The sequence below is a fragment of the Scardinius erythrophthalmus genome (genome assembly GCF_964197995.2).
Source record: "Scardinius erythrophthalmus genome assembly, chromosome: 5".
Classification (NCBI taxonomy): Eukaryota; Metazoa; Chordata; class Actinopteri; order Cypriniformes; family Leuciscidae; genus Scardinius; species Scardinius erythrophthalmus.
In genome coordinates this window covers 48,413,486-48,433,609 of record NC_138225.1, presented here as the reverse complement: position 1 = coordinate 48,433,609, position 20,124 = coordinate 48,413,486, and the positions used below count along the sequence as shown (strand labels likewise).

Here is a 20,124-nt window from a genome sequence, read left to right as displayed (position 1 = left end):
TCGTATAGTGTGCATATGTTCAAATCTGTGCTAACGTTCATATTTATAAAAACGGTCTTTTTGACGTTTTCATCGTGGCAAAGAGTGATTTGGAAATTTATGCAATTCTGGTTGCTCGCAATTCTCAAGTAAATGATTTGGATGCTGACTGGTGCTCTTTTATATGTTAATGACATTAGGCGTTTACAAAGCGGAGATCTGAAACCATTCAGCTGCGCACAATTTCAAGATCGTTTGCAATTTATAAATATCACTTCTGGAAGAGAGGCATACACACATTTTTTTGTGCATACGTTCGTTCTCGGAATCACATGTACGCACATTTGAGAAATGATTGAGAGATCAGATGTTGGACGGTTTCTGCGCAAAATTTTGTGAATGAGGCCCAACATGTAACCATGTTTTTCCAAAATTATAATTGAACCTTGGAAAAAAAACCATTTTTTTCTTTTAGCATGTGCAAAAGGTTAAAACTGATCACGCGTCCATTTTGTGCTTCAGTCACGGAGCTTATAGACATGTGTTGTTCGAGTGTGCTACCAGGAGGAGGCACAAACATTGAACTCGCTCTCCACTGCCTTCATGATGTCCAAGGAAACATAAAGGTGAGCTTATTCATCACACTGAGAGTTTTATTTACAGATGTTTAATACGTTGTTCAACTTTCAGGCAGCACTGGATTTACTGCTAATGAGAGGAGATTATCGGACCTCCTGGCATCCTCTGAATGATTACCACTACACAGGTACAAGCTCTTAATACACAAATACATCATGGGTGTCCAGTCCAGTTCCTGCAGGGACACCTTCTAGCAGAGTTTCACTCCAACCCTAATTAAACACACCTGAAACAACTAATCAAGGTCATCAGGATTGCCAGAAACTTCCAGGCAGGCGTGTTGTAGTTAAACTCTGTCGGGAAATGGTTCTCCAGGAGCAGAACTGAACTCACATGAAATACATAAAACTCATAAGTCCTTTATAAACTTGATGTCGCTCATTTTAATTGGCAGGGTCAGACCAGTGGACTGCTCAAGAGATGAAAGTGTTCAAGAAAGCTCTAGTTGACCATGACAAGGACTTCCAACAGATTCATAATGTGGTATGAAATTTAGAGTTCAGAAAAGAAGTCATTCCTGAATTAGTGCAAGACCTCACCCCATATCTCTGTGATATTCTGGTCTCTAGATCAAGTCAAGTCAAGTCAAGTTTATTTATATAGCGCTTTTCACAACACAGGCTGTATCAAAGCAGCTTCACAGCAATAAATTAAAACAATACATCAATGTTTGTTTCTAGTGGAACGTCCACGTTTGGTAATGCTGATCAATGGTATCGTTGATTGATTAATTCAATTAAATATCCCCAAATATCCCCAACTGAGCAAGCCAAAGGCAACAGTGGCAAGGAACCGAAAAAGGTGACCTAATGGAGAAAAAAAAAAACTTGGGAGAACCCAGGCTCAGTCGGGGGCCAGTTCTCCTCTGGCGTTTATGAACTAAAGACCGGATTTAACTGTAAGATTAAAAGTATTATATAAATGCCTGGCTGAAGAGATGCGTCTTTAATCTTAGATATAGCCTAATACATCAAATTTGATGTATCATTCATAACCGTAATACAAATGATGATGGATGAGTAGCATAATGATACTTGGGGTATGTTTAAATCCCTTTTGAGTGGTGTAGGAATGAGTCATAAAATCCAGAAACAAGTTAGCATTTTTGAACGTCCAGTTCAATCATTCCAAAGTCAGTGCCCCTATTGTGCTCCTAATTTTGTTCTCCTACAATAAGTTTATATACATCTAAGGTTAAAATAATATATACATTTTCTCACAATATAGATTGCACATAACCTCATTTCTCAGAATCTGAAAATAGTTTGTTTGATAATTTCCGTCTCTCTAAACTCTCCTTTCCCTGAGTCTACTCTGCTCTGATTGGTCGGATGGCCCAGTCTGTTGTGATTGGTCTACCACTATAGCACATGTCGGAAACGAAACAACCATTACCATTTCTGAATTTCAGCTCCAGAGGCTTCCTCAGCGATTGATACACAGTGATACAAACAGTAATGATGTTGTTTTTTTACACATAAATTCCAGCTCAAGTCAGCTACAACTAGTGTTTGAGGGTCAAAGGAGACTTTGTTTGCAGGCAGCCAATGAAGACAATAGGCTGGCATTGTGCAAATTTGTTAGTTACGTAGGTATGTAACAGGAAGTGAGACTGGAACTTTATTTGTTGTGCACTTTGAGCTTTAACACTTTGCTGACCTTTTACATTCACAAACAGTTACTGTATATTACACAATACATGAAAGGTAATATCCAAAAAAGCATAACAGGGGCACTTTAAATGGCTATGGTTAACACAAGCAAGACATTTTTACATTTTAATCTATGACATAAAATACATTAGTCACACCCCACTTGTGATTTTTTTTTTTTTTTTTTTTACCTGTCTTAAAAGACTGTTGCTAACGAGTGGCTAAATGGGATTATAAAGGTTGTCGGAGGGATTTAACATCATGCCGAACAGGAAAAGTCATCTACTACTCAACTGCTTTTACTACCCTGTGTTTATATTCACTCTTGTATTTAGGCTTCAAAATTCATAAAAGTTATGCTCATTTGTGAAGATTATCTTGATGAACAAAGCTTGCAAGAATCAAACTTTTGTTGGTCACAGGGCTTATTTTCTGCAGTAATCCGAAAGCTAATGGAAAAATCCCATTAGCTTTTTGTCAAGGGAACCAGGGTGATGCTAACTTCCGAGTTGGCCTAGAAAAATACCTCATCCCCGCAGCTCTCTTGCCTTAAAGGGATAGTTCACCCTAAAACTAAAATTCTGTCATAATTTACTTGCCCTCAGGATGTTCCAAACCTGAATTAATTTCTTTCTTCTGCTGAACAAAAAAAAAATATTTTGAAGAATGACGATAATTAAAGGTATTATGGTATTCCATCATTGGCGTCCATAAACTGTTTGGTTACCGACTTTCTTAAAAAAATCTTCTTTTGTGTTCAGCAGAAGAAAGAAATTCATATAGGTTTGGAAACCTTGAGGGTGAGTAAATGATGATAGAATTTTCATTTTTGGGTGAACTAACCCTTTACTAAATGTCTCTAAATACTAAATTGATGTTTGTTTTTAAGTTGCAGACAAAATCAATAGCTCAGTGTGTAGAGTATTACTATAACATGAAGAAGCTGAAGAAGTTAAAGCAACGTGGTCGAGCCGTCAATAAAAAGGATGGATGTGGAGAGAATGCTGTATGTTTCATTTCAGTACATGAACACAATATTAGTTATTACATTGTGGAATTTGTCTTCATTTACTATTGCCCTCATTACTATTATTTTTTAGAAGGTGTTTAATTGGTTCCAAGTGCACCAACATGAGCAGACAGATGGAAACGCTTGACAGAAGACAACAGCTGCTGAGGGCAAGGTGTGTGCCAGGTTAGAGACACTATAGTCCAGTCATTTTAGGAAAAAAGGTTGAACAAATTGCAACAGAAGCAAACTCAACTGATTTTGTATCCTCAATATGTCCTGAGTAAGGGAAAAAAAGTCCCGAAGAATCCCATAAGGGGAAAGTTTCGAAAAAGACCCAAATATAGCCTATTCATACGCCTATTCATTTTTTTCTCACGTGAATAGGGTAAAAATTTTAACCTTTAGATATCACCATGAAAATTACTGAGTTGATTACTTACATCAAGACAAACAAAAAATGTATTAAAAGTTTTTTGAAATTGTTTGTTAACAAGGACAAACGGTGCATAATCTAATTATGTATGTGCTAATTTGCATAAATACCACAGCAGATCTAAACATTGGGTATAGCCAGGTGAAAATGTCTTGTTGAATCTTATTGACTTATAACAGTAAAATAATTAATATTAAGGTCTGAATGGAACCCATTTAGGATACCCATGAGCATTAATACATAGAGGCAGGAAGAAGTACTTTAGAAACCAGCCTTTATTAATTTTTAAGAGATGGGGTTTGGGGCTGGGTCCGTGGGACTGTTTCTGGGGGACGAGTCTGAGGCAAGAACAGGAGATAATGGTAAGGAGAATGCAGAAGACAAAAGGTAAGTAAAATAATAAGTAAATCCCCAGAAACAGTCCCACGGACCCAGCCCCAAACCCCATATCTGCAATAATAATTAATAAAGGCTGGTTTAAAGTACTTCTTCCTGCCTCTATGTATTAATGCTCATGGGTAGCCGTAATGGGTTCCATTCAGACCTTAAAATTAAGTATTTTACTGTTACAAGTCAACAAGATTCAACAAGACATTTTCACCTGGCTATACCCAATGTTTAGATCTGTTGTGGTATTTATGCAAATTAGCACATATGTAATTAGATTATGCACCGTTTGTCCATGTTAACAAACAATTTAAAAAAACTTGTAATACATTTGTTTGTCTTGATGTAAGTAATCAACTTTGTAATTTTCATGTTGATATCTAAAGGTTAAAATTTTTACCCTATTCACGTGAGAAAAAAAATGAATAGGCGTATGAATAGGCTATATTTGGGTCTTTTTCGAAACTTTCCCCTAATGGGATTCTTCGGGACTTTTTTTTTCCTTACTCAGGACATATTGAGGATACAAAATCAGTTGAGTTTGCTTCTGTTGCAATTTGTTCAAGGTTGACCCCCATTTTGGCTTAAAATGACTGGACTACTACATCCTACAGCACACTCATGAGTTACATGCCTTCAATGTTTAATTTTAAGCTACATGTAATACATATATGACCCTATCCTGTCACTCTTATGGCATTTTCATTTTCATCTTCGGTTGAGGCGAGAAAACAATCCGACCCAATAAACAAAGCGGTATCATAATTCATAACGAGAAATGTGTTATGCAAGGAATAACTGATGACGGACCGTTGAATTATTAGGAATAATGCACACCTGAGGTGGTAATGCACCTTTACACCTCGGGTGTACAGTATTTTTCAATAATTCAACAGCCTGGAGTCAATTATTCTGCTTATACTATGGTTACCACAACTCAAAAAATTGTTCAGATGATGTATTTCAAGACATTTGGCAGGTTTTATCCTTAAAACACTCTTGTGTGTAGGACTAATTTCTTACACATCTAATCCCAAAATGTCATTTTAGAGCTAGTTACAGAGGCTTTAGCCATTGATAGCAGACTAATGCAGTTATTAGAGGGAGAGATCAAGCATGTATGAATTACCCGAGTCTTTGTGCGTCTCTCAACAGTGTTCAGCAGCAGCAACACTGTAGCACCAATAACGAAACTGTAAGTTTATCTACTCCAAGAACAGAGCCGTTAGTACATCGCTAGTGAGAAATGTCATGTAGCTTAAGTTGCTAATTATACTGTTAAAATCATCAGAGCAGTGCTGACGACATGTTTCTGTGAGAGTGTGTCCGTACTGTATGAGTGTGAGAGAGAGAGTATGTGCTTTCCGTACACAAAATGTAATTTGTGGCAAAAAAACATGGAAACAATTTGTTGTTTTTATCCTGTTGTTTACTATATTTATTTGCTCGGTTAGTGGCGTTGTGGGTTTTGGTTCTGTAAGCTTTAAAGACCTTTAAAATAACTGAAATCATTTGGCGAGGTGATATGGAACTGTAATGTAGTCAAGACCCGCCTGGAACTACTTTAGCCGTGCGTTTTCCTGAAAATAATTGCAGTTACTTTAGAACATTCGAGCATTCAACACCCCGTAGTATAAAAAAAATTCGTCTTAATATGTATAATTGCTCTTCTCTGTGCATTTGTCCCGACGAAGCCTTGATTCCTGCTCTAACTGCATTATAAACAAATAATATAAAAATTAAATTAATTTTATCTATCAGTTAAGGGTAGTAATGATAGCTACATTTGTATAAATGTTCACGACAGCTACAGATAAAGCCACAATAAGCTCGCAGAGCTTGTCAATCCATATATGGATAACGTAGAAGAATCTCTGACCAATAGGAGGACAGTTTTACCCACATTTGCATTTAATGAATAAAATTTTGAAAACTTCAAAATGGCACATTAATATTCACTTTACCTTTTAAATCCAACAGAGATGTGAAGAGCCACAGATCCCTCTCAGTCAGGATAGATACAAACTCCAGATGACAATGGGTACACATTTCAGAGCTGAAGCCCAAAGTTAACTGAAGCCTGTCCAGTGTTACAGAAGAATCCTGTGTGAAGTGCTGAAGTGTGTTTTAGACTACAGTAAATATACGACTCACTGTCGTAGGCATAATTGTAATTGTTCTCATCAAAAGTAGCCAACTTGAAGTGAATTTACAACTGTTTATTTGTTCTGTTAAAATTTAGAGAAGTGCACAATGCACAAAAGTTAACAATATTTGAAGTTCTTAAAATGTTCCAGACTAGTTACTGTAGTATGACAGGGTTTCATACAAAAAAGGTTTCATTTTTCCATGTTCAACTGTTTGTGACGGTTTTACGTTTGGGATCAATATTTTTTCTTAGTTCAGATTCATGCATCAATTCATATTCCGTTCACTTTTTTGCAGTAAAATAGTGGTGTATTTAAATGATAGTAATGCGCAACAAAACTGTAAAATCCTACCAATTCATTACAAATCTACATAGTTTTACAAGTCAACTGATTTTCCCCTTTCCCATTTGATATTATCTTCAATCCATGTGACCTATAATAAGGTTATCAAATTGCATTTTTACTATCATATGTCATTAAAAACAGCTGATGATGTCAATGTATAACACGTTTACCGTTTATAAGATTACTATAAGGTGTTTGGTTGTCCGAGTTCTCCTTTATGTGCTGTTCTAATTGAACAAATGTTTGACTATAGTAATGTTAAACTTGTTAAAATAAACAAGAAATTAAAACAGCCTTTTCCATCTGCAATTCCCAGACTACAGAATATTTCATACAACACTTTAATCTGATCATGCTACCGATAGAATACACTGTCAATTCTAAAGTTGCAAGTATGAAAAAGATTACTAATACCTCATTTGCATGTACATATTCAATCCCCCATAATACAAAGGAGGAAGTGATCATGTTGAAATGCATGCATGATTTTGACAATGCATGTAAGTAATGCTTGCAACACTGTGTAAAGTGACAATAATATTGAAGTAACAGTATATGCAGAATTTGTAATAACAAATCACATTTAAACAAATACAACAATTACTTCCTGGCCTGGAATTAACCCAATTTGATTTGCAGTGTTCCTAAACAAAGTATGTGAACGGTTCAGTAAAAAAGCCTGATATCTGCATGACTGCGATGACCTACGGCCAAAGCGCAGCCCTGCTAATATTCAGAACAGCAGCTTGATTGCTCGTGCTCATATTGCGTAGTTCATTAGAGACAAGTTAAGAATGTAGTAAAACAGATTTAGTAAAACAGTATCTATATTAGTCACAAGACATTAACTACACAAACCTTCAGACCTCTTAGAGACCAAAGACGATATTAAACGATAATGTAACAAATTCCTTGAACAAGGAATGTGTTATTTCAAAACTCATTTACATAGCAGTATAACTGTGTTCATCTCTAACCGTAATCCTTGAGTCTAGAACCCATTGATGATGGAAGTCATCAGATAACCATGTGATTAAAGGAGCTTATTGTGGGATGTGACGGAACTGTTCACAAATGTAACCAAAAAATAAACAGTGATCATGACTCTTCCTCGGGCACACGAACCTTACTTTCATAAGACACTAGAGTCTGGTAAAGACTTTCTCTGCTTTGGTTTCCACTGACATTGTTCCACTGGTCAATTTCACGTACAGAGGCTCCACCTTTCAGCTGATCTACGTAATCAGTGTTCTGATGGAGAAATAAAATATGATCGAGGTGTTTAGACCCCAATGTGGCCCTTCTTTGGGTCACTGGAGACTCCCTGGGGGCAAAGGTCCGATCGGCGGACACAGCAGTTGCTGGTATGGACAGGTATTTTCGTGCCAGTCTGGCCACCGCAGGAAAGCGATGCTCCTTGTTGCGCCACCATTGCAGAGGCGAGAGGCTGCGTCTGCAGAGCGGCTCTGCTATGTAATTCTCCAGCTGCTGGTGAATTTCGGGCATTCGCTCAGTAGGGTCCTCGCCCAGAAGAATATCGTACATGCTCTGTGGGAGAGGACTTATTCGTGTTCGAGGCGTGTGCTGTAAGTCTCCCCTCAGCGGCGAGGTCAAACTGGTCCCACTAGAACGTCTTTTCCGTTCATTGGCGTTCTTGAAAGGTGATTTAACAACCTCAAGTGCGTTTTCATTGACCTGTTCTGGAGATGAGAGGGCAGCGAAGGGCTCGCTCGGCTGCAGCTCAACGCTGTCGCCTTCCTCCGCTGAGCCGCACGATTCAGGAGAATCCAAAGAAGCCATTACAGGCAGTGTCAAAGGATCATCCAATACAAAATCTACAGGTTCTTCCCGTTCATCCACAGTCTCTTCCATTTGCACGCTTTGTCTTCTCTCTCCTTTGCCCCTTGTGAACGCCTGAACAGAGAGCAGCTCTTTCACCTTGTCATGAAGCTTGCTACGGGCATGTGGGCTGAGAAACCGCAACTCTTTAAAACGTGGGTCCAGAAATGATGACAGAACGGCATGGCAGTCCAGAAGAGCATCTTCATCACTCAGACTCCAGCGTTTGTCCATACCAGCGCGAATTCTCTCCATAACTCCCCTCACCACTGGACAGGTGCACTCCACAATTTTCTGTCCAAGGAGCCTGGACACTCCTTGGAGGCACGGCATCAGGGCTGAAATGGGTCCATTGATGTCCTCACTCAAAAACGATGCCGCAATGCGAACTGTTTTGAGCACAGGGACCAGTTCATGTATAAGGCGCCACTGGTGATCTGCCAGATTTGTTGCAACTTTTTGCTCCTCTAAGACGGAGCTTATTACCCACTTGAGCTCCAGAAGACTCTCGCACATCTCAATGGCCGTGGTCCAGCGCCCTGGGTCGTTCAAGACCAGGGTTACAGACTCTTTATTAACGGCCTCTGCTTTCTGGCTCAGTGCTGTCGAAGCGCTCACATCATGCTGGAAGTGTAGGACGATGGTACGAGCATCTGCCAGAGCTTGTCTCACAGTCTCCACGCAAAGTCCCTCCTGGACACATAGTTTCAGGGCCTGTCCTGCACAAAGCAGAGGTGACCATCCCTCCGGAAGATTGCTGGGGGGAGGATGGCTGGGTCCAGCAAATTCTTGCTGATATTCCGGATCGATGGTCATATTCTCCTGCCCGCCAGACTCGGATCCACTTGGGGTGTCGTGCACAACACAGAAAACAAAGTCCTCTGGAAGCTGGAACTCGGTGAGGACTCCTTTCAGGGTGTCTGTAAAGCTCACTTGCCCTCTCTCTGATGGGTTTCCTTTGAATTCTGCTATCGGTCGGGTCTCGAGCACGCAGCGTGCCAGGCGCCACTGAGGGTCGACAAAATGCGCACTGACTGTAAGGTAGTACTGACCGTCCCCTCCAACCCCACATCCATCTACGGACCGCCAGTATTCGGTGCAGAGGGTCAGACAGTGAGAACCTAGACTTGTCTGAAGATGCTGCTGAAGGCATTGCTTGAGGATGTGGTAACGATGCCAAAGTAGACTGCCAAGCAGAGATGGAGACGGCACGGGGTAGTTCGGCTCTAGGCAACTCAGTAAGAGCTTGAACCCCCTCTCTTCCACCACAGACAATGGCTGAAGGTCTCTGAAGACCATCTCCAAGATAAGATCGGTCAAAACCTCAGCTCGCTTGTTGCTGCAGGCTTTTGTGCTGTTACGGATGTTACTGCCTCCAGCAGTGCTGCTCATCTCCCCCGCAGGAAAATTATACATTAGGCAGCCCTCATCTGTATCTTGGTGCACAATGGCATTTGAATTAGAAGTACCGCTTGCGGCCGCACAGTCAGGGGCGTATGTGGTCCGAGCAGGTTTGGTCTCTCCCATCTCAGCTGTCAGTACTTCTACCTGCTCCTCTTTAATAGCAACAGGTATCGCTGGTTGAAACGCAGCATTGCCTGCGGTGTTGTATCTGTTAGCTTGTAAAGCGGTCTGAATGTGAGAATGTAATGCTGCAGGGGTGGGGATGCCTGCTGTGTTGTGAGGGGGTACCGCTCCTTCCCGAATGCTGTGTTTGCGTCCCAAGTGTTCTCTCATGGAAGTAGTGCTGTTGTGAAAGGAAAGCTGTCTCTTACAATGGTTGCACTCGACACGATGCAGACTTAGCTGAGTGTAGTGGTTCCACACTTTCGACGTGCGGCGATCCGAAAATGGCAAAAAACGCTGCATTCTCCTTCGAAGATTTTGACCGCTGAGGATTTCAGGATGTCTTTGTGGTGGGAGATCCATGTCTGTGGTGAAGGAAAAAACAAAAATACATTTAAAACGAGTTAAACAGGATTACACAGGAACTTAGCACAATTACACTTGAAATTGACGCTAAAAAAAACTATGGTAAAACTTTAATCCTGAATCCTTAATGTGATGTCAAGGTTTTTTGTAACAATACATGTTGTTTTCCATAGAAATGGTAAGTCAGTATAATTATGTGATGTTTTCTGGGTCAACACAATTCACGTAAAACTAAAGAGTCTGCACTGTGTGTATTTGTTTCATTTCAGACCCTTTGCTTAATGCTATGACATTATTCACATACTGATTTTTACAATCTTTTGTCATAGTGTCTCAGCTCACCAAATCACTGTGCATGAATCAGTTCTTGTGTGAAAGAGAGAGTCTTGTGCGGCCATTAAAGAGAGTTTCTAGCTAGCTTAATCATTATACAAACATTGCAGTTTAGTCTGATATTATGTTCACTGTAAAAATGTGTGTGGCTTCTTAAAACCTATTCTACACTGTTTCCAGAACAAAATATTTGCATTTGGTTATATAAAATTAAGAGGTTTTTGCATCTACAATATAGCTTTCATGTTGCAGTTTGTTTTAAATTCTACACTACCCATTAGGGCTGCACGATATTAAAGAAAAATGCGTTATGCGATACGATAATGCTTATAAAGTGTGTAAAGTAAACTTAAATTATCTTCAAAATATATTTAAAATTATATAACCTACATACGTGTTTCACATTCTTTTAGTGACAAAAAAACATCACTACAACTTCTAAAAGTGAACATCAGTGTTTTACTGTAGCATAAGAAGTGTTATTTTAACATCAGTGTTTAGGGTTTCAGGTTATCCTACATTAGGTTTACTTAACAACAGAAACTGAATATTCAAATGTAAAAATAAACACTGCTTAGTTATCACTGTATTAATTAAATACACTGATTCTTATTAAAGCTACAAACGTTATTCAGCCAAGAGCAGTGAGTGATTTTCTCTTTGTCTTTTGTTCATGATCCCAGTTATTGCAAGCTGTTGCAATATGCATATCGCGATACATTTATGATATTTCGATATATTGTGCAGCCCTACTACCCATCACATCTTGGTTTAATTATGGTTTAATAATCTATTATTCTCAATATATATGCTGCCACTTGGAAATATTATAAGGAAACATGGAATTAGTTTCCATTGTTATGCTGATGACACTCAAATCTATTTCATCACGGCCAGATGAAAACGCTAAATTATCCAAATTGACAGAGTGTGTTAAAGATATAAAAGATTGGATGACGCGTAATTTTCTTTTATTAAATCCAGACAAGACAGAGGTACTACTTATCGGTTCAAAAAAAACCACCCACAAAACCTCTCACAATACAACTTTAACATAGTAGGATGTCCTGTTACTTCATCCTCTACAGTAAAAGACCTGGGTGTTATATTAGACTGCAACCTGTCTTTTGAAAATCATATTTCATATGTAACAAGAACAGCCTTTTTCCACCTTAGAAACATTGCTAAGCTACGTGACATGCTATCAGTTTCTGATGCAGAAAAGTTAGTTCATGCATTCATGACATCGAGACTAGATTACTGTAATGCGTTATTAGCCGGTTGTCCTGCATCCTCAATAAACAAGCTACAGTTAGTCCAAAATGCTGCCGCTAGAGTTCTAACTAGATCAAGAAAATATGATCATATAACACCAATTTTATCATCACTACATTGGTTACCTATAAAGTCCCGTATTAATTACAAGGTATTGCTACTGACTTATAAAGCCCTAAACGGCTTAGCTCCAGTCTATTTAACCGATCTTCTATCGCCCTATAATCCATCGCGCTCTTTAAGGTCACTAAATTCGAGGCTTTTGGTCATACCTAGGATATCCAGATCCACCAAAGGAGGGAGAGCATTTTCACATTTAGCACCAAAACTCTGGAATAGTCTTCCGGATACTGTTCGTTGCTCAGACTCGCTCTCCCAGTTTAAAACTAGATTAAAGACGCATCTCTTCAGCCAGGCATTCATATAATACTTTTAATCTTACAGTTAAATCCGACCTCTAGCATATAAACGCCAGAGGAGAACTGGCCCCCGACTGAGCCTGGGTTCTCCCAAGGTTTTTTTTTCTCCATTAGGTCACCTGATGGAGTTTTTCGGTTCCTTGCCACTGTTGCCTTTGGCTTGCTCAGTTGGGGATATTTAATTTAATTAATCAATCAACGATACTATTGATCAGCATTACCAAACGTAGACGTTCCACTAGAAACAAACATTGATGTATTGTTCTAATTTATTGCTGTGAAGCTGCTTTGATACAGCCTGTGTTGTGAAAAGCGCTATATAAATAAACTTGACTTGACTTGACTAATAACAGATGTGGCTGGTTGTAGAACATTTTACTGTCGCATAACCAAACTGCAGCACTGTGAAAAAACTATAAAAGGACATATTTGTACAAGAGAAAGTGGTTTTAGGTATATAAATATATATGTTATTCTTTTTTTTCTTTTTTTCAGACTCAGTGACTTCACATTAAAAAGTCCTTAAAACTACAAGCATACAATCCATGTAGTAGTCACTCTAGTCAATAATGTATTTCATAAAACTGTTTATATAATAATTATAACAGAAAAATGTTGAGAAATAACTGTAGATGAATATAGCATGTCACACAGCAAGACAGTGACGTCTCTGCTTCAAATTAATTCAAAAACATTTTTGTTTCTCGCGGAAATATTAAGAATGAATTATAAGGTTTGTATTATGATAATGACTCCACATCAGCCACAGCACACAATGCTCGTCACAAGAGTATTTAGGCAGAGAACAATAGCCATGCAACATGATACTGATGAAACAAGTCCGCTATTATTTACATCAAGCGTCACTGGATGTTCTTCCGGGCGTGTAAAGGGCCATTATGGTTTCATCCACTTCCTGCCTGTGTTCCCTCCATTAAGCAGTGCACGATTCAGCGACAATAACTTGTACACCTTATTTTCCTATCTGAAAATAAATAATATCTTATTAGTAATATATATATTTTTTAAAAATCTCAGAATCCCTGCACAACCTCCGCGCGTTTGCGACCTACACACTGGATGTGTTTAGCACGATGCCCGTTAGGGTACAATGGTAAGTTGTTCGCAGCCAAGAAAAGCGAACAATGTCCATAATTCAGGTTTATATAACATAACTACGCGACACTATTCGTGTAGCTTACGTTTAATTGTTGAAAATAACTAATAACGTATATGTACAAAAAAGTAACGAGTTAATACCACAGCACTTTCGACTGTTATTTTGAAAACAACTATTTAGCGACAGTCCCTAAAGTTGAATTTACTTCCGATTTGCGCATGATGTGTCAATAAAACAAATAACTTCATTCTAGGCGACGTGAATGAGATATAGCTTGGCAATCTTTCCATACAGTCCAGTTCAAACCTAATCTGACCAAATGGATTATTCTGGAAAAGAAAAGGAAGCCTTGGCCATTATGGCTGAGGCAGACAAGAAAATGAAAACGTCGCATTCGCTGTTAGGAACGTTTTTCGGGTAAATAATGTTTATTTTTATTTTTTTGCATCTCTGCAATACTGAAAGTGCAAATCTTTCTTAAAATCTAACTGAAGTGATTGGTATTAATTAGAATCCGTTTGCAACAAACAATATTGATATCGATCATTGTTGTTAATTTAGATTAAAAAGCAATGCTTTTGAAATTGCATTATTTGTAATATAACGTTGTTCGCATTAAGCTGTCATAAATCTATTCTATTTATCCGCAGATTTTGCACACAAGTGATTCGGTCAGCTAGCCAAGTAGCATCGCACTGCACGCATAATAAAGCGTCATTATAAATAGTGTTGTGCGCACGGAATGAAGCGTTTCCTTGTCGCTTTCATTCATGCTCTTCTCAAACCCAATGCACACTAAGTGATGTTGCTCGTTTTGTCCTGGTTTAATACTTTTCTGAAACTCACCCATGCTGCCTTCGCCTGGCCCTTCCGCGCACAGTCTCTCTCCGCCGCTGGCGACTGCGGGGATGTTCAGTCGATGTTTCACTCTGAGGTGTTTTATCATGTTAGCTGTATTTGAGGAGAACTTAAAGTCCGTCTTACACAGCCTGCAGTAAACAGTGGCATTGCTCTCATTTTTAATGTAGTACTTCCAGGCTATTGAGCAATATCGGGCCTGTGTTTTCACACTGATTTCTGGGTCCTCTTGCTTCATGTTGGCCATATCAGGTCTGAAAACACGTTGTATGAGTGCAGGGGACGACAGATGTTAATAGCGCCGCCTAATGGTTTGAGTGAATCTCCCCTTTCGCTTTTGTTCATTGTACTGTAGGAGTTCCTCCAAGGTCGAGGAGGCCTGTGACTTGTACGTGAGAGCTGCCAACATGTTCAAGATGGCTAAGAACTGGAGTGGTACGATACACAGCAACTTTTGCACCACTGTATTAAAGGGATAGTTCACAGCAAAATGAACATTCTGTCATTAACTACTCACACTCATGTCGTTCCAAACCCATAAAGACTTTCGTTTATCTTCGGAACACAAATGAAGATCTTTTCTGATTAAATCTGAGAGATGTCTGTCCCTCCGTTGACAGCTACGCAACTACCACTTTAACGCTTCAAAAAGTTCATAAAGAGATCGTAAAACTAATTCATATGAATCAAGCAGATTAGTCCACATTTTCTGAAGAGACACACTCGTTTTATATGATGGAACAGATTGAATTTAGGCTTTTATTCTCATTTAAACATTGATCAACTCACATCAGCTGTGGTAAACTGAACCTCAAGCATGTTCGCTTGATGTGCGAGAACAAATGAGGTTCATTCTCGTGTTACGCAGCACGTTTGAGCTTCTGTTTATGTTCACTGATCCACTTTTAAATTAAATCTAACCCTAAATTAAATCTGTTCATCATTCAGAAATTTTGGACTAAACCGCTCAATTCATTAGTTTTACGATTTTTATGAACTGTTTGAAGCGTTAAGTGGTAGTTGCGTAGCTGTCAATGGAGGGACAGAAATCTCTCAGATTTCATTAAAAATATCTTCATTTGTGTTCCGAGGATGAACAAAAGTCTTACGGGTTTGGAACGACATGAGGGTGAGTAATTAATGAACTAATGAATTTATCCATTTAAGGTGTTCAATAAGCACATGGCAGTACTATTGCTAATTTTCTTTCTTCTCTATTTAAGCTGCTGGAGATGCCTTCTGCAAAGCCGCACAACTCCATTTGCAGGTGGACAGCAAGCACGACGCAGCCGTTAACTTTCTTGATGCTGGAAATGCATTCAAAAAGTCTGATCCTCAAGGTACAGCTCTCATTGTTACTTTTAAAGACTGAACAATAAAAATCTCTCAGTATGTAGTGTTGCAATTTCAAAAGGAGTTTCATATTATGGCTCTCCTACAACTTCTCTCCACAGAGGCAGTAAACTGTTTCTGTCAGGCCATTGACATCTACACAGATATGGTGAGAAAAATTATATTTGTGTGTGTATGTATATGTAATATGGGTGCTTGTTTTTGTTTTGTTTATAGTGATACACTTGTACTCTGAATATTCCTTAGAAATTCTCGTGTGTGTCCACAGGGGCGTTTCAACATCGCAGCAAAACACCACATATCTATTGCAGAAATCTATGAATCTGAGTTATTGGACATAGACAAAGTAAGTTGGAAGTGATTTTTTTTATGGAAAGGAGCACATTAATCAGTAAGTGGTTCAGATGAATATGGACAGTGTGTCAAAATCATAAAAATACACTACAATTTGTGGGTTTTAATTCAGCAAGTATGCTGTTCATATGCAACTTTTCTCAACATTATTAATAAAAAAAATGTTTCTTGAGCAGCAAATCAACATTGAATAATTTCTGAAAGACTGTGAGACACTGAAGTCTGGAATAATGATGCTTAAAATTCAGCTTTGCCATCACAGGATATATATTAATATATATTATTATAAGGATATATATTCAAATAAAAAAGTTATTCTAAAAATGTCAACTGTGGAATGGTAGTGTATTTGCTAATGCATCAGATGATCCATACTGACTGAGCCTATCACGTTACAGAGAGCCCCTTATGAAAGAAAAGTAGTGTTCATTCATTTGTTATTATTTGGTCCCAAAATACTTATTTATGTGTACAGGCCATTGTTCATTATGAACAGGCAGCCGATTATTTCAAAGGGGAGTCATCCACCAGGTACTATACTATAGTCTTTACATGCTTTTATGTGTTTCACATTTATCAGAAGTGTTGTAGAACAAATTAGGTCTGAGCAAAGAAGTTGTGTTGCAATTAAATGATTGCATTTAATGTTATCACACTAAAATGTCTTGTACTCTCTCTCTCTGTAGTGCAGCTAACAAGTGTCTTGTCAAAGTGGCGACCTATGCGGCTCAGATGGAGCAGTACCCGAAAGCCATTGAAATATTTGAGCAGGTCTGTGTGATCTTCTGTCGAAAACCTGTTCATTTGTTTTCTTCACCCTTCATGTTGAGTGGCATGTTGTGTCTGTTCAGATTGGGATTTACTCCATGGACACTACCCTGTTGAAGTATGGTGCTAAAGACCATTTCTTCAAAGCAGCGCTGTGTCACTTCTGTGTGGACATGCTCAACTGCAAGGTGACTGATTTTACCTCCGATGAAGAATGATATTTACAATGCAACTCTGCTTTATCATTATTTAATCCGTGTTCTCTTCAATAGCTGGCTGTACAGAAGTATGAAGAAATGTTTCCAGCTTTCTCAGATGCTAGAGAGTGCAGACTTCTTAAGGTGAGTCTTTTCTTCCAACAAATTGAATTGCTTAGTTTCTTCCATAGACTTCAGCTGTGATCTCAGGGCCCGTTTACACCTGGTGTTAAGATGCGTTTTAGACACAATTTAATCCACTTTCAACCACTTCTGTCCTGATTTCTCTGAGGGGAGGATCAGTGGGTGGGAAAATGTAGGGTTTTTTCAGATCTTTAAATCTAATGGAAAAAATAAGCTTGGACAATTAACATATGAACGCGCACAGAGACGAAGAAAAAACATACGGAGAGCATCAGCTTTCGTTTCTGCTCTGACAGACATAAGACCAGCCGAACGCTGTGAGTGTGTGTTAGAAATCAGGAATGATGAGAGAACATTGTGCTTGGTACGTTTTTTTAATCTTCAAACCAAACTTGGGTCTCCAGCCAACAGAGTTTAAATCCAGTCTCTATAGTGCTCTTCCCATAATCTTTACGCATTAGGTCAGTAGGCAGAGAGTAGACGGTCTTTTGTGGCTGTTTGAACACATTCGACCACATGAGTGTTTACACTACGAAATCATTCCGGTCGAATGTGTTTTCGACTACCTCTGGAAGTGGTTGAAAGTGGACAAGCTCAAAACGCTTTAGACCCCGTTTACACCTGTATTTAGTGTCATCCACTTGTGATCCAATTAACCGAACGCATCTTAATACCAGGTGTAAACAGGGCCTCAGATTCTGGGTCAACATCAGTTGAGATTGAAGGTGGAAGCTTTGCCCAAATCCTTATCTTTATCTATTAGGTTTCCATTGTCTCTATTAATTGTTTTGTATATTTTTATATCTAAACACTACCGTTCAAAGGTTTAGGGTTGAGTTTTTAAAATGTTTTTAAAAGAAGTCTCTTCTGCTTACCAAGACTACATTGCTTTGATTACAAATACAGCGAATTCTTTGTGAAATATTATTACAAATTAATATAACTGTTTTCTATTTTAATATATTTTAAAATGTAATTTATTCCTGTGATGCAAAGCTGAATTATCAGCATCATCACTCCAATGATCGTTCTGAAGTCATTCTAATATGCTGATTTGCAGCTCAAGAAACATTTCTTATTATTATCAATGTTGAAAACAGGAAATCAATTGAATGCATCCTTGCTGAATAAAAGTATTAAAGTATTTCTTCTTCAAAATAAAAACGCACCAACCTCAAACTTTTGAATGGAAGTATTGTGACGCTTTTTACAAAATAATCACAATGTTTCTGCATTTCACATTAAACAGAAACTTCTTGATGCATATGAAGAGCAGAATATTGATGCATACGTTGATGCAGTAAGTTCTCCTTGTATATTGTTTCAGGTTTTACATAATTCACTGCACACATTTTTATCAGTGGTTATTCATTAATGATTTAAGGCCCGTTCACGCCAAAAACGATAACTATATTAGCATCCACACCAGCGGACGATACCTTTCTGTTTATTCTAAGTGTGCAGCAGTTTTGTGGGTCTGTCACTTTAAATGCTCGAGCTCTTTAAAGCGGAATGGATTCTGATTGACATTGTCAATGTTTTTATCGTTCATCAGCTGGAAAAAAATCGTTCTGTAATGATATATCGTTCCTCTCTGCCATTATCGTTATACTTGTGGTGTGGACTCTGCTATTCTTTTGTATTTAGAACGGTTTTTAGAACTATATCTTTATTGTCCTTGTGAACGGGCCTTTACTCTTTGCAATATTCTGCAATTATTATTATTATTATTTTTCATTAGGTAAGGGAATTTGAATCCATCTCCAGGCTTGATCAGTGGCAGACCACTATGTTACTAAGAATCAAGAAGACCATTCAGGACGATGAGAATGACCTTCGCTAATGTGAAGTCTCGATTCCAAGCACAGCACCCGTTCTCCTGTCCTTCCTCTCTCTTTCTCACAGTCTCTTTATGTGTAAATTAAGGTCACGTACATTTTGTCTTGAGCCTTTTTCTCCCAAATCCTACAGTCTTAAAGGAAATATAACTTTTATCGCCTAGAGCACTTTGAAGTCTTCTAGAATGATACTGGATAGGATTTATGTTACAAGCTTTGACCACAACTTCCCCTTGTGGTAAATGTAACTCATTAGAACTGTGATTATTTATGTGTTAACATTTTCATTCATGCGTGTGCAGCTTCGGTAGTTGTTTTATTTATCGTTCTTTTCTTAATGGTTGTAAATTAACTTTATTATTTTATTTATTGATCCAGTCGCAAGGCTCTGTATGTGTCAACAATACTAAGTAGAATTTATTAGTGATTATAATTATTATTATCAGTGATTATAATTATTATAATTAAGTATTTATAAATTGTGCAAAATACTGTAACTATGATCATCTAGAATCAGCTGAAACAACACTAATGGCCATTTTCTTGTTTTCCTCTATGGAGGACATGCTTGTGTGATAGTTCATCTGAGAATGAAAATTGTCATCATTTATTCTCCCTCAAGCTGTTCCAACCCTGAATGAATTTTTTTCTTCTGCATTAAACAAAAGAAGATATTTTGAAGAATATGGGTAACCAGACAGTTGATGGACCCCATTGACTTCCATAGTATTTTCTCCCCTCCATACTATGGAAGTCAATGGCGTCCATTAACTGTCTTGTTACCCATATTCTTCAAAATATCTTCTTTTGTGTTCAGCAGAAGAAAGAATTCATTCAGATTTGGAAGAACAACCTAGATGTTTCTGTTGTTGTTTTTTGTACCTACACACAGAAGAGTGAATCTGCAAGATGTTTATTGCAGTATTTTGGAGGATGGGAGGTTGTATTAGTCCTCTGTCTGAAGGTGCACTGGTTGACTTAACTGTGCAATTTCTTTGATGTATTGTGAATTTAATAGTTTTTTTTTTTACAACCATTAGGACACATTTTTCAGTACTTGGGTCACGTTTTCAGATCTCTTCACGCAGTGAGCACAT

General features: G+C 38.2%; 3 protein-coding genes across 5 annotated transcripts; 2 read left to right on the top strand and 1 right to left on the bottom strand.

Annotated features, from left to right (window-relative positions):
• Positions 1-271: 271 nt before the first annotated feature.
• znf541 (zinc finger protein 541) lies at positions 272-6,904 on the top strand. Of its 2 annotated transcripts, XM_081367236.1 has the most exons (7): positions 272-392; positions 502-605; positions 670-745; positions 1,013-1,101; positions 3,160-3,276; positions 3,371-3,454; positions 6,083-6,904. In XM_081367236.1, the coding sequence occupies exons 2-6, from the start codon at positions 519-521 to the stop codon at positions 3,425-3,427; spliced, it is 426 nt and encodes a 141-aa protein (XP_081223362.1). In that variant the 5' UTR covers positions 272-392; positions 502-518; the 3' UTR covers positions 3,428-3,454; positions 6,083-6,904. The 2 variants fall into 2 exon arrangements, with proteins under 2 accessions (XP_081223362.1, XP_081223361.1); XM_081367235.1 differs by having other exon boundaries at positions 272-605.
• Positions 6,301-14,629, bottom strand: zbed4l2 (zinc finger BED-type containing 4-like 2). Of its 2 annotated transcripts, XM_081367232.1 has the most exons (3): positions 14,362-14,629; positions 13,251-13,380; positions 6,301-10,367 (listed from the first exon to the last, which is right to left on the bottom strand). In XM_081367232.1, exon 3 carries the CDS (start codon positions 10,363-10,365, stop codon positions 7,696-7,698), a length of 2,670 nt encoding a protein of 889 aa, XP_081223358.1. In that variant the 5' UTR covers positions 10,366-10,367; positions 13,251-13,380; positions 14,362-14,629; the 3' UTR covers positions 6,301-7,695. The 2 variants fall into 2 exon arrangements, with proteins under 2 accessions (XP_081223358.1, XP_081223357.1); XM_081367231.1 differs by lacking the exon at positions 13,251-13,380 and having other exon boundaries at positions 14,362-14,623.
• On the top strand, positions 13,719-19,173 carry napaa (N-ethylmaleimide-sensitive factor attachment protein, alpha a). Its single transcript, XM_081367234.1, has 11 exons — positions 13,719-13,932; positions 14,729-14,808; positions 15,597-15,713; positions 15,828-15,874; positions 15,995-16,072; positions 16,556-16,611; positions 16,767-16,851; positions 16,932-17,036; positions 17,121-17,189; positions 18,439-18,489; positions 18,931-19,173. The coding sequence occupies exons 1-11, from the start codon at positions 13,835-13,837 to the stop codon at positions 19,030-19,032; spliced, it is 888 nt and encodes a 295-aa protein (XP_081223360.1). The 5' UTR covers positions 13,719-13,834; the 3' UTR covers positions 19,033-19,173.
• Positions 19,174-20,124: the final 951 nt, after the last annotated feature.

Bases quoted from the DNA above. Each gene is read 5' to 3' on its own strand.
- zbed4l2 (XM_081367231.1), bottom strand. From the start codon at position 14,620: ATGGCCAACATGAAGCAAGAGGACCCAGAAATCAGTGTGAAAACACAG. The intron at 10,368-14,361 runs GTGAGTTTCAGA...CCTTCACCACAG, and splicing joins GCCAGGCGAAGGCAGCATGG to ACATGGATCTCCCACCACAA.
- znf541 (XM_081367235.1), top strand. From the start codon at position 456: ATGTGCAAAAGGTTAAAACTGATCACGCGTCCATTTTGTGCTTCAGTC. The intron at 746-1,012 runs GTACAAGCTCTT...TTTAATTGGCAG, and splicing joins GAATGATTACCACTACACAG to GGTCAGACCAGTGGACTGCT. The intron at 1,102-3,159 runs GTATGAAATTTA...TTTGTTTTTAAG, and splicing joins TCCAACAGATTCATAATGTG to TTGCAGACAAAATCAATAGC.
- napaa (XM_081367234.1), top strand. From the start codon at position 13,835: ATGGATTATTCTGGAAAAGAAAAGGAAGCCTTGGCCATTATGGCTGAG. The intron at 14,809-15,596 runs GTACGATACACA...TCTCTATTTAAG, and splicing joins GATGGCTAAGAACTGGAGTG to CTGCTGGAGATGCCTTCTGC. The intron at 17,037-17,120 runs GTGACTGATTTT...TCTCTTCAATAG, and splicing joins TGGACATGCTCAACTGCAAG to CTGGCTGTACAGAAGTATGA.